The following is a 16909-nucleotide window of genomic DNA, read 5'->3' on the forward strand; positions in this document are numbered from 1 at the left end:
CTCCCAGGTGCCTGCTGCCCAGCCAGGCTCCACCAGCACCTCTGATCAGACCAGCGGTTCCGTCCACTTAAGGCTGGGAAACAAGATTTACCTCCGGGACCCCACCCCCAGCACCCATCCAAACACGCACCTGCACACACACCTGGGACAGAAAACGTCTGCCGAATGAACATATGAATGGACAGGCCAGACAGGAATTAAGGGAGAACACTCTACACTTATAGAAATATTGATAGCAATAATATTACTTATTTCACCAAAAGTAAACATTCCTATCCTTTCAAATTGAGATTTGATTTTGTGTCTTTAAAAAAGGATATAAAATACAAAATTTATGGGTCAGAGGAAAGAAAGGACAGTCTGAGGAACACCATGACCTTTGTGAAATGTTTTACAGAAGGTAAAGTCAGTATTAGCAGGAAATATCAAAGAACGCACACTTGGGCCTGCCTTCCATCTACTGCTATTCCAACCTCACGCTCTGGCAAGAACAAACAGCACTTCCTGTGCTCTTCAGAAGAAAAGTACCTCAACAAAAGAATAAAATCTTTGAAGGAGCATTTCAGAGGAGAGTGGAAAAATAAATTCACATCGGCCTAGCTGGAAGGATCCACACCACCCACCCATTAAAACTTCCAGCTCAAGGAGAACGAAGAATCCCTCCTGCACCTTAGACACAGGCTGTTCCCCTGGACCAGAGATCCAGCTCCTCACCAAACCCACAGCCCCTTTCCTGGGCAATCTCACTCTAAGAAGACTTCTTTCTTACGCTGAAACCAAATCTGCCTTCTTCACCCACCCTGGACCGGCCTCTGGAATAACTCTACAGACGTTTTTGCAAACAATGACCTGAAAGGCTTCCCTGTCCTTCCACTCTTATAAGACCCTGTTTCAGACGCCCCTCAGGCCATCTGACCGCAGCCCTGGACACAGTACCCCACATGGGTCCTGGCAGTCCAGAAGACAGAAGGCTACTTACTGCCACAGCCTCACTCAGTTTCCACCCATTAATACATTAATCCAATCAATATAATGAATGCATCAACCCAATATAGGACAGAACCACATCAGACTATTAGTTCTCTCATCTGTGCAATAAACACTTACTGAATGCCTCCTATGTGCCAGAAAATACACTGAGTCCTGAGTAGAGACGGCGTGCAGAAAAGCAGGCCTGAGATCGCCGTCCTTAGGCAGGCTTCTTTGCAAAGTCAGCCCTCCCTCGGCTGGCACCGGGGACCTTGCATTTCGGGAGTGTTCCCACCATTCCCTAACTAATAAGAATGGCTCACTGTGCCTCAACTGAACAATGTGGTTTATGCTGACCTCCTGCTTTCCTTCTGGGAGTCTGGAATTTTGGAATGTGCCAGGCATAGGGTGCCCATGTGAAGAGCCCTTAGTAAAAACCCCAGGCACGGAGTCTCTAACGAGCTCCGTGGTAGACATTTCACATGTCGTCTGGGGGAGTTAAGCGCATCCTATGTGACTCCACTGGACAGGACTCTTGGAAGCCTGAGGCTGGTTTCCTCCAGATCTTTTCCTTTGGCTGGTTCTGCTTTGCATGCTTGCACTGGAATGAATCATGGCCAGGGGTACAACTATATGCTGAGTCCCGGGAGACACTGAACCTGGAGGTGGTCTTGGGCCACCCAACACAGGCGGCGAGAAAAACAAACAGGTCCGTCTGTTCACAGAGAGGACAGTCAGTCATTGAGCAAATGTTCATCACACAGGCCATGCAGACACATGTGAAGGGCTCACTGGGATCTGGGGAGCCCCGCCATCATAGCACAGAACAAGGGGCCTGGCCTGAAGAGCACGCTGAGGACGTGAGACCTGAGCTGAGATGTGGAAAGACGGGAGCACTGTGCAGGACAGCCCGGCAGTCGAGAGCATGGCACCTTCCGGAACAGGATGCAGGCCAGTGCAGCTGGAGGGCAGCAAGAAAGCTGGGGTAAGGTGGAGAAGGCCATTCTGAGGCTGGAAGGTCACATGGGGAGTGAAGGGTAAGACCACAGCAAAGCTACGGAATGAAGTTAAGGACCGGAAATGGGGAGCCACCACGGCTAGGAGATTTGCATTTTGAAAAGATGACTCTGGTTGCAAGGCGTAGAGGAACAGAGGGGGCCAAAGAGGATGCAGGACATCAGGTATGAGACTGAGGCTGCAATCTGGGCAAAATAACGCTAAGAACGCCCACTGAAGATGCAGTCAACCCAGACTGTCCAAACTGCTTTCAATGACCGATACTGGCTGGTTTTTTAACTAGAACATAGGGCTTTTCATTTATTCTCATTAGCTTGTTCACTTGATTGGTTCTCGGCTGGCCTTCCAGGCAGCTGCCCTCATGCTGAATCTTGATCATGTCATCTGTCACATTAGCTGTCCCTCCAAGCCCAGAGGCACTGGTTAAACTCACACCCTCAACGTCTTCACTACAGTCTCAGAGGAGAGGGGAGAAGGACAAGGACAGAGCCCCACGGTGTTTCTCAGAGACCGCAACGAGAGGGAAGAGTGCTGTAAAAACGCATGAAGCCAACTCCTCGCTTCCTAGCTGCTAGCTCAATTTCTCTGATCTTCTGTTTCCTCCTCTGTAAATGGAGAGAGGAACAGCTCCTTCACAAGGCACCGGGGGTATTAAAGAACCCAGACAGTGTCCACACTGGGAGTGCTCCCTCCCGTCCCCCAGCTTCCACGGTGACGTTGGTCGTAGGAGAGTGGTGAAGACTGGAGGCTCCCATCAGCCCTGACAGAGCAACCAGCTCCTACCGTAAACCACTGGGAAAATGGGGAAAATGCTAAACGCCTGTCTGCAGACACTGGCCGAGCAGCAGCAGAAGGGGTGTGACAGCATCTGAAGGTGGTCTGTGGTAAGTTACAGGTACACGCTGTAGGCGGCAGAGCAACCACTAACTAAACAGGGTGGGAAGAGGAGAGACGGCCTATAAGCCAACGTGAAAACAAACAACAATAATCAAATACTCCCTGAGTGAAAGAAGCCAGTCTGAAAAGGCTACATACTGTATGGTTCCAAGTAAATGACATTCTGGAAGAGGCAAAACTGTGGCGACAGTAAAAAGATCAGTGCTTGTCAAGGGTCTGGGGAGGGAGGGATGAACAGCAGAAGGACAGGGGATTTTGAGGGCCATGAAACCCCTCTGTATGATACTGTAATGGTGGATATGTGTGATTATACATTTGTCCAAACCCACAGAATGTACAGCAGAGAGGGAACCATAATGCAAACTGTGTGCTTTAGTAAATAATAACATATGAATATTGGCTCAGTTGTAACAAACGCACCACACTAATGCAAGATGTTAATAATAGGGGAAACTGTGTGTTTGTGAGGAGGAGGTGAGGGAGTATATGGGAACTCTCTGTACTTTCTGCTCAATAGTTCTGTAAACCTAAAACTGCTCTAAAAAACAAAATCCATTAATTAAAAAAATACTCAACGCATTCAAAAGAACACAAGAAAAAGGAGGAAATAGGATGAAATGAATAGAAAACAAATAGCCAACAGTGGTCTAAACCCCAGCCATATAAATAATTACATGAAAGTACATGAACTAAACACACAAGGATTAAGGATAAGAAAGGAAAATCCAACTAGAAGCTGTCTACAAGAAATGCACCTTAGACAAGAAGATATAAGTAGATCAAAAGCAAAGGGATGGAAAGATGCACCAAGGAAATGCTAATCATAGGAAGAGGGAATGGCTATATTAATATCAGATGAACCAGGCTCCAGGAGAGGGGATATAACTAGAGATAGAGGAATATTTCATAACAATAAACAAAAAATATATAAATTCATCCAAAAAATATAATCATCCTATATGTGTATGTACCAAGATTCAAATAACATGAAGCAAAAACTTAAAGAGACAAGTCAAGCATTATAGTTGGAAATTTCAGAAGTCCTCCCTCAGTAACTGATTGAAAAAGCAGACAGAAAGTAGACAGTGAGGGCAGAGAAGACTGGAGTAACACTATCAACCAATAAGACTTAACTGACATTTACAGGAACGTTCCCCCCACAAGGCAGAACATACATTTTCAAGGACACACGAAACATTCACCAAGACAGACCATGTGACAGATCTCAAGACAAATATCAATTAATTTAATTGCCAATATTAGGAATGCAAGACATCACTACAGTTCCTACAGACAATGAAAGAATTAGGCAACATTGCAAACAAAAGTATGCCAATGAATTAGACAACTGTTTAAAATAGCCGAATTCTTTAAAAGACGCAAATTATCAAAACTGATAAGAGAAGAAACAGAAAATCTGGAGCCCTACCCAGAGCAGAAATTGAATTTATAGTTAAAACTTTCTCACAAAGAAAGTTCTGGGCCAAGACGGCTTTACTGTTGAGGTCTATCAAACATTTAAGAAAGAAATAATACCAATCTTACACAGACTGTTTCAGAAATTATAGGAGCATTTTATGAGGCCACCATTTCCCTAATGCCAAAACAGAAAAGACATTAGAAGAAAAGAAAATGGAAAACAACCTTCCTCATGAACAGAGATGTAAAAATCTTTTAAAATATATTACCAAAAGAGAATCCAGAAATATATAAAAAAGCTAATATCTCATGACAAAGTGAGGTTTACCTCAGGAATGCAGGTTGGCTTAACATTAAAAATTAATCAATGTCCTTCACTACATTAACAAAATAAGTAAGAAAAATCATATGATTACCTCATTTCCTCGAGAGAAAAAAGCCTTTGACAAAACACTGATTCATAATTTTTAAAGTCTCAGCAAACTGTGATGTCTTCCTGCTCTTCTTACACCAACTCTTATAAATTCTATCCTTAACCTCTTCTTCCATTATATACTAGTATTCCTCAAGTGTAAAGACCTATCAAAATAAACCAGGATGCTTATTAAAAATAAGGACTCCTTGATTGTGGAATTTGCAGTCAACAAGTACTCTCATAAAGGGCATCTACAAAAAGCCAACAGCTAACACCATACTTACTGGCAAGAGCCTGAATGATTTACTCTCCACCAATATCTGGAAGGTGGTAAAAACGTCTGCTCTCATCACTTTTATTCAACATTGTACTTGCGGTCCCTGACAATGCAATAAGGCAAGAAAAGGAAATAAAAGCCATACATATTGCATAGAAAGAAGACAGACACTTTATTTGCAGATCACATGATTACGTACATAGAAAATCCTAAGGCATCTACCAAAAAAGCTCCTAGAAATAATAAGTAAATTTGGCAAGATCACCAGAAATAAGGTATGGCATATTATATTTTCCAAAAGTGGCCATGACAGTATCTTCTACCCCACATGTTCATTCACGATCTGACCAGGCCACTCCTGCATCAGGAGATGGAGTCTAATTTCCCTCTCTCTGAATCTGGGTGGGCTTGTGACTGTTTCAACCAAAAGAGTACAGTAGAAGTGATACCATGTGACTTCAGAGGCTCAGTCATGAAAAATGCAACCTGCACCTTGTTTTCTGGAAGTCTTACTGGGAGCCTTGAACCATCATGTAAGAAGTCTCACTATCCTCAGGCCACCATGCTATGAGGATGATAAGCCACATGGAGAGGCCACATGTGGGCAGTTCAATCTACAGTCCTGTCTTAGAGTCATCCAAGCCCAGGCACTAGACACAGAAATGAGACTTAGATGATGCCAGCCCCTAGGTATCAACTTGTGAAAGCAATTCATGCCATGCCCTGACTGAAATCCTGACCCACAGAATCTGTGAGCATAATAAAATAATTGCTTTAAGTCAGGAGGTTTTGGAGTAATTTGTTATGCAATAATAGTAACTGGAAAACTGTCAGTTTACAAAAATCATTTATTTGTATAAACCAGCAGTAAAAATCGAAAAACAAAATTTAAAAACAAAGCTATCCCATTTAAAGTAGTATTTAAAAAAACCTATTTAGAAATAAGTTTAACAAAATATGAGCAAAATCCATACATGAAAACTACAAAATGTTTGTGAGAATGAATTAAAGAATATTTAAATAAATTAAGAAATATACTATGCTTATGGATTAGAAGAATTAATATTGTTAATAATACTGTTAAATTCTGGACAAACTGACATATAGATTCAACATAATCCTATTCAAAATCCCAGCTCCTAAGGCTTTTGTGGTAGGAAAACTTTACAGAAAAATGCAAAGGACCAAAATCCTCAACACAATTTTTTAAAAAGTACAAACCTGGCGGACGTACTCTACCCAACTCCAACAAGAGCTACAGTAATTAAGACAGTATGTACTGGCATCAAGACCCATTGAGAGATCAACAGAACAGTGTCCAGAAATAGACACACACTTATACCATCATTTGATTTGCAGAAGAGGTGCCAAAGCAATCTGTTCTGGAAATAAAACAAAACTGTTTTCAACAAATGGTGCTGTGTTAACTAGGAAATCTATATTTTAAAAATGAACCACGATGCCTTCCTCACACCATACAGAAAAATTAAGTTAAGCCAGATGATAAACCTAAAAGTAAAAACTAAAATTATAAAGCTTCTAGAAGAAAACCACAGAAGAATACCCTGGCATCCTGTGAGAAGAGAAAAGATTTATAACTAGGACAAAAAGAAAACCATTACCACGAAAGAAGAAAATGATAAATTAGATTTCATCAAAATTAAATTTTTCTGCTCATCAGAAGACACTGTTAAAAAAATGAAGTGACAAGGCACAAACTTGGGAAAAAATATTCTTAAAACATTTATGTGTCTTAACAAAAGATTGCCATCCAGCATAAATAAAGAAGACAGGGAAATGCAATGCTGGTGAGGATGTGGAACACCCAGACCGTACATACGGTGCTGATGGGTGTGTAAAAGAGCATAACTAATTTGGGGAAAGATCTGGCTGTTTTTCATAAAAATTAAATAGACTCCTATACTATGACCCAGCAAGTCCACTCATAGGTATTGACTCAAGAGAAATGAAATACATGTCAACAAGAAGACACGTACATGAATGTTCACAGAAACTTTATCCATAACTGCCAAAGATCAGAAACAGCCCTGGCTTCCCTCAACAGGAAAACAGATAAACAAACTGTGATATATTCCTACAACGGAGTACTACTCGGTAATTAAAAGGAATGAACTATTCATTCAGGCAACAACATGGATTTTATGTTTTTCAATGCTCTTATAAATCAAATTTTTTTTAATTTTCATTTTTAAATTGTCTGCTGTTCAATGACTCATTCTTAATGAATCTTCTGCTTCTGCCCCGTAACCAACACATTCTTGTCTATTTAATAAACCTTTCTAAAATGTTGCCAAGAATGCTCCATTTTATCAACTGGGGCTCTAAAATCACATCTCTCAAGATTCTTCCACACACACAGAGCACGATTCGTCTGGTGTCTGAGACAGGAACAGATTTACGTGGACTAGGTGCTTCATTCATTCCTTCTCCCGTCCAGGGGCTGGGCACAAGGCCACGGCTCTGTCTTGCTCCACCGGACGGCTGCACTGTTCTTTCCAGAAGAAAACAACAAAAGCCAAATCAGGGCCAGGGGAGCTTTCTCTCTGCCATCTTCCCCAGTAACAGACACCCCCTTTGTTCTTCTCTTTGAGTCTAGCTGGGACCTCAGACACCCCAGGTTCCAGCTGTCTCAGCTCGTTTCTGAGAACCCTGAGCCACCTTCCAAGCTCGCCTTGGGGGGTTCTCCTTTCTGGAGCATGAACTTCTCCAAGGGCTCCCTGCGCAGGCGCTGGCGTCCTGTGATACGTCTGTCCCTTTTCTCCTCACTGGCATTATCTTCAACGGCTAACTCACAACAGCTGTCTTTGAGGGACACCCCCCACCAAGACAGCGCCCACTCCAGCCCCCAGTCACGGGCCTGGTCATTTCACAATCTTTCTCTAAATGCGTCACTGTACCACCACATTTCCAGCCCTTTCTCTGACAAGTTCCAGGTTGACATAGTCACTTTCCCCAACATTCCCATCACTTCCATGCCACCACCCAGTTCTTAGAATTGAATAATTCTTCCCCAAGGAAAGGAAATGTAAATGACTAATTATAAAAGGCAGTGGCTCTTTCCTACTCAGAGGCTGTCCTGTTAGGTAATGAATCTGCGAGGAACAGGATGACTTCAAGGGGGGCAAACATAGAAGCCATAACTCAAGAAGTAACAGCTGCCGACAAGCTGGCGCTAGTGGTGTTAGTGAAATGAAAGGGCTGGCAAAAGCACCAGCATAATCCCCTAGGAGCCCACGGAGGCCTCACTCAGCCTGGACGCCACTGCAACCCCGAGGCGGCAGGGCTCACACGGTGCCCTGGCAGCAGCCTCCCCCAGAAGCCACACTCAAGACCTGTCCTCCTGGGGCCAAACGCCACCCCCTGTTGTAGGGTGGTCCTTTGCAAGGAAATAGTCCGTCAGCCGGCACTGGCTCAGGACTTCTGTGATCTACACCAAAACCATCTCTAAAGGCAGCTACTGATACTAAACAGCATTAGAAAGACACAATCCGAGACACCACTGGCCCACCAAATTATTTTTAAAAATTACATCTCTGGCTGGAACCCCACCCCGGCCCAGTTAAGTGAGGAAAACACCTGACCTTCTCATTCTGAGACCCGAGCGCAGATCTCTTCTGCCAACTGGACGAGAAAGCCCACATCGGACCCTCTATCTCACACTCCAGACTGCCCCCTGGTCGCCGGAGGCCAGAACCCACATGCAGTTGCCCTGTGCACGTCAACTCAGGATGCCCACAGAACAAGGTGCACAGAGGGCGAAATGCAGGAAAATGGGCAAAGACCAACTGTGAAAGAAGTGAAAATGAGGAGAAAGAGGAAATGAAGCATTTCCCCAAATTAAACTTATCTGAACTTCAACAGGTACTTACAATCAAAGCTACCACACAATTGAGAGAGGAAACCCAGAAACTCTGCCCCAGCACTGAGGAGTATTCACCACTGAAGCTTAAAAGTCATCGACTGGGAAGCTCACCGTCATGGCTTCTGAGCTGTTACCCCAACAACCCCGTTTGTGCCCCAGCCAGCCTGGGCCACCCCGTTGCACTGTGGAAACCCCCAACTGCACAGTCCGCTAGGCCAGATTCAAGCGACCAATTTCACCACAAAATAAAGAATTTTCTCACAACCTCATTCACTTTCAAGACAAAACCACCCCATTGGATAATTAATGGGCTCACACAGATGATGGGAGTCTACTCTAGATCTGCCAACTACAAGCCCAGCCTTCTCTATAGCGTTTCTCAATGAGGTGCTGTTAAGATTCTTCCCTAGGCAGGACTTATCCATGCATCGCTGGACATTTAGTACTCTGATCCCTGCCAACTAAACGCCAGTGGCATCCCCCAGTTATGGCAACCACCAAAAAACACCCCACACATTTCACAGCAATCCTAATGAGGCAGTCTGGCTCCCCACTGCCACCTCCCCCAACTAAGGGCACTCACAATGCCACAGCTGACAAGGCCTACAGTCTGCCTTGGCGCTCTTTCTTGACCTGGCCCTCCCGGGCCTGTTCCACCACCACCTAGTTTAGGCTCTCATTTGGGCCCTGGATGGCTCCCTCCCTAGCCCAACACGCAGCCCCATCCCTCAGCCAGGTTAGATGTCCCTGAGGGCGGTGCCCGTGACCTCACTTCAGTGCTCACACAAAGCCAGCAGCAGCTCCCACACACTGCCCTGAGAACGAAGTCTCCCCCATAACATTACTACACCTGGAAGCACAGCTGCTTCTCTCTCTCTCCCAGCACCAAATACCCCTCGACAAAAAGAATGTCTCTTCCACAAACACCTAGTGGGGAGGGCACCAATCCATCCGAAATGAGTGATCAGGCCCGAATACCTGAGGAGGACACCAATCACAGGCCTTTCTCAGAGCTGCAGACAGCCTCCCAGCCTCAGCTCCAGCCCACTCCTACTCCCTAAGCCATCCAGGTGAGTCCACGTCATGGAGCCTCCCCCTAGCAGAATGCCAATCCCCCGCCCTGGTCTGTATGGCTCCTTGGTAACAGCTGGTTTGGCCATTTTTACAAATATTCTGTGCATCCTGGAAAAGAATGCAAACTCTCTATGTGCTGGATATGGGGTTCTAGATATGGTCGGGAGCCCAACCTTATTAACTCTGTGCTACAGATAGTCCCTAATCTTACCAGTTCTTGTCTACGTGACCTAATAACTACTGAGAGGCAGGACAGCCGGAGCCAGACTGTGTGGGTCTGAATCTCAAGTCTGCAACTTACTAGTCACACAATGGGAAACACCTTACAGACGTGTGGTGGGGAAACTGAGCTACACAAACAAGTTAACACATTCAAAGAACTCAGAACAGTGTCTGGCACTGACAATGTCTTCCAGTAATTCTGTCAAATTTTTGCTTCTCTCTCCCCTTCCCTCCCTCCCTCCTTCTCTCTCTCTCTCTTTTTCACACACACACACACACACACACACACACACACACGCTCACAAGCTATACTATGTACATGTACACAAATGCTGTCAGAGCATACATTCAGGATTGTATCCTCCCCGGTAAACTTATCCACTTACTTATCACTAGGCCATGATACTCTTTATCCCTAATAACACTTTTTGCCTTAAAATCTATTTCATCTAACAGCTACACCAGAGCTACAGAGCTACTTAACTATGATTTTGGTTGGTACTCACCTGCTGTGTTTCTCCCAGTGCCATCCTCTGCACCTTCGTTTAATCTCAGGTTTCAGTGTCTTATAGGAAGCACATAGCTGGATTGTTTTTAAATCCCATATCTAGCTCAACAGTTATTTTTCTTCAGAATGCCAAACATATGATTCCATTTTATTCTGGCCTCTGCTGTTCCTGCTGCAGGCTGTTTTCCATCAAACTGTCCACCTAAATGTTCTGTTTGTAGGTCATTGGCCTTTCCTATGAGATTTTCTCTTATCTTTCATATTTAGCAGTTTCATTCTCATTTCCCTATGCGTGATTTTTTAAAAATTCCTCTTTCTTGAGACTTGTTTTGTTTACTGAATATAGGTAACAATGTCTTTCATCAGTGCTGGAAAATTCTCACCCATTATCTTCATAAATACTATTGGCTTCCCTCCAGGATATTTTTTCTTTCGAGACGTTTTCATTCTCCTATATTCTCTCTTTCATGTTTTTATCATCCCACTCAGTGATTTTCTCAGGTCTACATTCTATTTTAACTAATTCTCTTTTCTGCTGTGTCTATAGTAGTCTATAGATTTTCTCAGGCCTACATTCTATTTTAACTAATTCTCTCTTCTGCTGTGTCTATTAATTTTGGTTGCTAGAAGTTCTGTTTATTTTAAATCTGCGAGTTCTTTTTTCAGAGTTTTGTTCTTGATTTTAAACCCCTCCTTTCTCCTTGATCATTCGAAACCTATACGATTTTTGGTTCTGTTCACATCACTGTTCTAGGATCTCAAGTCCCTGGGGTACAACTCCTCCTGATCGCAGCGCCAGTGACATTCACTGCGGGCACACCTTTCTCTGTTTTGTGCTTTTTCTATTGTGAGTTCATCTTCGGGGGCTTTTCTGTCAGAAAACCACAGGCCTGTGTTGTGAGAGCATCCTCTAGGGCAGCGGTTCTCCATGGGTGGTCAGCCAACTGCTGTGGTCCCTGAGACCCTTTCGAGCCCAAGAGTCTGCAAGATCAAAACTGCATTCACAATAATACTACGGCATTATTCACCTCTGTCACCATGTTGACATTTGCACTGATGGTACAAAAGTGATGGTGAGTGAAAATGCTGGCACACTGGCATGAATCACAGCAGTGCTACCAAACTGTATTCTTTTTTTTTTTTTTTATAATTTTATTTATTTATTGTTCCCCCCAAAGCCCTAGTAGATAGTTGTATGTCATAGCTGCACATCCTTCCAGTTGCTGTATGTGGGATGCGGCCCCAGCATGGCCAGAGAAGCGGTGCGTCAGTGCGCGCCCAGGATCTGAACCCAGGCCGCCAGTAGCGGAGCGCGTGCACTTAACCACTAAGCCACGGGGCCGGCCCCCAAACTGTATTCTCAATGCCACACACTGACAGCTAAAAAAAGGGCATTTCACTTAAGGATGTCCTTGATGAAGGAGGAAAAGTTCCTAATTTTATGATTAATATCGTGTTAAATCTCAACCCTTGAGTAAACATCTTTTCAATATTCTCTGTGGTAAAACAGGAAGAACACACAAAGCATTTGAGATGTACCAAAAAACAGTGATTTCTTCCAGAAAAACACTTGGTGTGACTGTTTGAGCTGTGAGCTGAATTAGATACATTTTTCAAGAAACATCATTTTTACTTGCAAGAATGACTAACAGGCAAACTAATATTCAAACTTGGGTATCTGGCAAACATTTTCTCAAAAATGAACAAAGTTAGCCTGTCACTTCAAGGAAAACAATTAACAGTATTTGTTGCCAATAATAATATTTGAACTTTTAAGCCAAAATTTGAATTTTGGAGAACTCTTATCTGCCACTCTGGTTTTGACAGCTTCTTCTTATGAGATGGTGGCAATATTAACAAATGTGATTTTTTGATACTGTATGATGAAATTTGTGAATATTTAAAGATCTGCATGCCTCAGTCATCCAATACCTTCCAGATGACCAATGTCTGATGGTACAGAATCATGCACATATAAATGAGCCATTCAAAGTGCAAGACGGCTGATGGATCTTAATGTAACTGAGTACAAAGCGTTCACTGATGTGGCTTCAGATTTCACGTCGCAGCTGACCTTCAAGAAACCACCGTTTGTTAAGTTGTGGTTAGTATTAAAGAGAAAACATCTACAATTATCTGAAAGGGTTATTAAAACACTCCTCCCTTCTCCAATTACACACCTGTGTGAGGCTGGTTTTTCTTCACCACACTCCAACCAAAAAACCGTATTACAACAGACAATGGAGAAGCATATGTGAGATTCAGCTGTCTAAGTCAGAAATTACAGAGTTTTCCAAAAAAGTAAAACAAAGTCTTTCTTCTCTCTAAATATTTTTGTTTTGGAAAAGTATTAATTTATCACAAAAATACGTTACTTATAATAGCATATATGAGTTTATCATTGTTTTAAAATGAATTACTAAATATTTTTAAATATCTCAGTTTGAGTTTCTAATACAGTAAATATCAATAGTAATAACACAAATAAGTAAAAGCTCTCTGAGCTCCTCAATACTTCATAAGAAGGTAAAGCGGTCCTGAGACATGAAGGCAGAGAACCTCAACTGTAGAACCATTTCACTTTGTTTCTGGACAGCACTTGGATTTCCCCAGGACCTGCTTTTATCCTATTTTTCCACCTCACCAGGGCAGTAAAACCTAACTCTTAGCCATTACTGTGTCTGACAACTGCCCTCAAATTCACGGGAGCTAGGGGGTTCATCTCTCTTCATTTCTGAGGGCTCCCTCATTAAGGAGCCCAGCCACGCACTGTAGACAACTCCTATTCAACATCACCCAGGCTTCCAGGCATTGGGTGGGAGGGGGCAGCTTGTTCTTTTTCCCAGTTTGCCACCTCCCTGAACCAGAGCCCCCTCTCCCAGCATCTGCCCTCCATGGCAGTCCTCTCTCCCACTCCTGCCACCAGGCTGTGAGCCCCTCGGGGACAGCAGGGGATGGTGACTCATGCGCACCCACATCCTGCGACTGGCACGCAGCGCCTGGAGATGGCAGGTGCTCACCACACTCTGGCCACACGCAGAAGGCAGAGCCTCAGAGGAGGCCCCAAGTGAACCAAAAACACCACTGCTCCTACCCAGGAAATTCGAGGGCAAGAAAAATGAATAGATGTGGTTTCTGCCCTCTAGAACCTCTCCAGCAAAATGGAACTCATTTCTACTTATTTTAGCTGGAGATGGTCATAAAGCAGAGTAGAAAATCACAGGCTTCAGGGATCAAATGTGGGTCCCAGCACAAGCCTGGGCACGTGGCTCACCTCTGGTGTGCACGGGTGTAACGTCTGCCCCGCTGTGAGGATGAACCACCGTCTGGAGGCACCGACTGGCTGGAGACGCTCAAGACAGGCTGGGTGCCACTTCCTCACCCTCCTCCCCGCTGTTACTACCTACCAGCCCTGAGAAGCCCTGCCACTCCTCGTGAGGAGGGCCACTGCGCAGAGCCTCGGCCCAGCGACTCTGACTCCCTGAAGCCTCTTTGGCAAAGGTGTGGACGGTTAACATAACATGATAAATAAACCTGAACTTCACAAAAGGCAGGGAACGACTGGTGAAGGCCAGGCTAAGTGTTTACACTTAACAAAACCAAAAACAGGTTTTTTCAAAGGTTTTCAATCAGGGCAATGACGTGATGAAAAGGGTGCTTAAGGAAGATCCTTCTTGCAGTTCTAAGAAGAATGGAGAGGAGAGGGTTGAGACCAGGAGGAGGGAAGTGAGCTAAAACACAGAAGCAGCGAACAATCAGGACAGAAGCATCCAGTTCCTCAGGATACCGACATCCCAGTCCATTTCTCCTATGATTTTAAATCAGTTCATATCCTCACACTTATTCAAACTTGAAATGGCTGCAGTACTTGCACACACTAAAGAAGTCCCCCAGAAGAGCTCGCCCAGGGTTACCGGGGATGGCCCTATCTAAGGGAATTACAATCTCCCCGAGTCCCCCAGATGGTGGTAATTGGTATCCCTGAGCACTTGCTCACACAAGGATCACGTGGAGTCAATCGCAACCACGTCAGAGAAAGATGGATGGCTACGGCTGGCCTGCTGTGTGCTGCACACACAAGCACCAGAAGAGCACCGGCCTTACACACCTCACCCTTGTCAAGAAACCGTTTCACCAGACAACAAATCTCAGGTGAAAAATGAAAAGCTAGCATCGATTTCACTGTACAGCTGATTTTATTTACAAACAGAAGCCAGATAATCTTGTATTTAAACGGCAGAAGTTCCATCACTCGTGTGATCAGAGAAGTGACATTTGAAATTTATAAAGTTTCACATTATGATTCAATCTCTTTTCTAAGGGAGAAAAAAGTGTTAAGTTTTACGAGAAAGACTAAAAAATATGAAAATATTAACAAAGCAGTGAAATGATGAATTGATACATGGGCCGAATTATGTCCCTAGCGGGCACATTTTTCTTTACAAAATACAAAATCAGTCACAAGGAGGTCTGGATCAGGTTTCAGATACAAGGTTTCCAGGCTTCAATTACAGGAAGGGCTTTTACTTGCTCTTTGTCAATTCCTAAGTTATCAGAAGTAATGTGAGCCCACACCGTTTCTGTCAATACAATCTTTCTAGCTCATTTATTCAAATTAAACCTCAGGGCCTAAATCTTCAGACCACATCATATAAAAGCCTCACTAGGACCAGCTCAAATCAAGTCACTTAGCTGAGTCTCTCCAGTCAGTGGCATCAGGAACGAGCTATGACAATGGCTCAGGAAAAGCCAAACCCTGATGGGAAACGCATGTGACAAGTGCAACCCCGTCACATCTCCTCTCTCTTCAGGTGGCAGGGCCCCTCTTCTACCTGGGACAAAAGGGATCCTGGCAGAACGCACAGATGCCCGCACAGCCTCCATCCCTGTGGCAGCCATCTTTGCAAAGGACTGTCCGCAAACGAACGACCAGAATGAACCTTGGACGTGTGGTCCCTCAGAAAATTTCCATCAACCACAACCCTGCTCTGGGCTTTTTACCCTCCTGTAAGCAAAATTCATCGTCCCTCCTCCACGTCTCACTTTATCCCACATACGGGTCCTAGGGAGCACACGTCTTATGCCTCATAAAGCCACCCTTACGCATCTACCTACATCTCACACCCAGCTCCTCGCGGGGCCTGTCGCCCTACTTCCCCCTCCCTCCCCAGTGTGGAACGCAGCACTTGGCACAAAGCAGGCATCTGGGAAAGATGTATTGGTGTAAGATGTGCCTAAAATGGCCCACACCCACTTGATGCGCCTAAAATGGCCCACGTCCATCTTCCTCGTGATTTCCTGCTACATCAAGAGGCTTCGGTCGTCCTTCCCGCCCTCTACCTGCCAACAACGTCCTTCCCAGGCTCTGAGTAGGATTCTTCCCCCAAACTGCTTCCATCAAATCATCCCTGGCGCTGGGAGACCTGTGGCTCTTCTGTGAAAATCCCAGCCACCAGCCCCACTGACGACAAATCCAGCCAGAAGAGCAGGACTCCCTCCAGCTCGTGCTGCTCTCTGGAACCAGCAGTCAGACCCCCGGCCCAGGACCTGCAGGGGCTGTGAGGCCATCTGGTCACAGGCCTTGTGTTACTGATGAGAGGCTGAGGGCCTAAATCTGATGCCCTTTAAGGAGCAGATTCCTCTGAATACAGTTTGCCACCCACGGGCAACAGCTTGTCAACACCCCACATTTGGTGCTGGTACCACTTGGAGTTGCAGGCAGCAGAGCTGGGGAGATCGGAAACTGTGGGGATCAGACTCTGTAGAGCAGAACCCCACTCCCTCGGAGCCCTGCACCACACCCTCCCGCTGGAACCCTCAGCAGGACACCACCACTGTCCCCTGAACAAGGGCCGACACATGTGCACACCCCCACACACGGTATTTCTCACACTAGTCAACCCTGAGGAGTAGGTACTACTCCAGATGTAGAAACAGAGGCTTCAGAAGGTAGTATGTGGTGGAGCCGAGATTCAGAAGCAGGCCTGTGGCATCAGGCCCCACGCTCTTCACAAAACTGATGTTCGACGCAGAATCACATCCCCCTGGCGTCGGTGCCAGAGGGGCTCACCTGAATGCCATCGAGCAGCTTGCTCATGCACCAGTACGTGTCAGCCTCCACGTTGCGCAGCACTTCTGCAGGCACGCAGGAGACGTCGGCAGCGTCCACGTCCTCTTGCTCTGTGTGCCGCGGAGCATGGAAAAGACAGCGAGCAGTTAACCCACAGA

At 45.0% G+C, this 16909-nt stretch overlaps 1 protein-coding gene across 2 annotated transcripts in view; it reads right to left on the reverse strand.

The window, feature by feature from the left end:
* TBC1D22A (TBC1 domain family member 22A) overlaps positions 1-16909 on the reverse strand; it is a 347433-nt gene that overhangs the window by 142147 nt on the left and 188377 nt on the right. For both annotated transcript variants that reach the window (XM_058568130.1, XM_058568127.1), the window contains one exon: positions 16752-16861. In XM_058568130.1, coding sequence (XP_058424113.1) covers positions 16752-16861 — 110 coding nt within the window. The remainder of the gene's footprint in view (positions 1-16751; positions 16862-16909) is intronic.

Source organism: Diceros bicornis, chromosome 25 (assembly GCF_020826845.1).
Source record: "Diceros bicornis minor isolate mBicDic1 chromosome 25, mDicBic1.mat.cur, whole genome shotgun sequence".
Taxonomy (NCBI): Eukaryota; Metazoa; Chordata; class Mammalia; order Perissodactyla; family Rhinocerotidae; genus Diceros; species Diceros bicornis.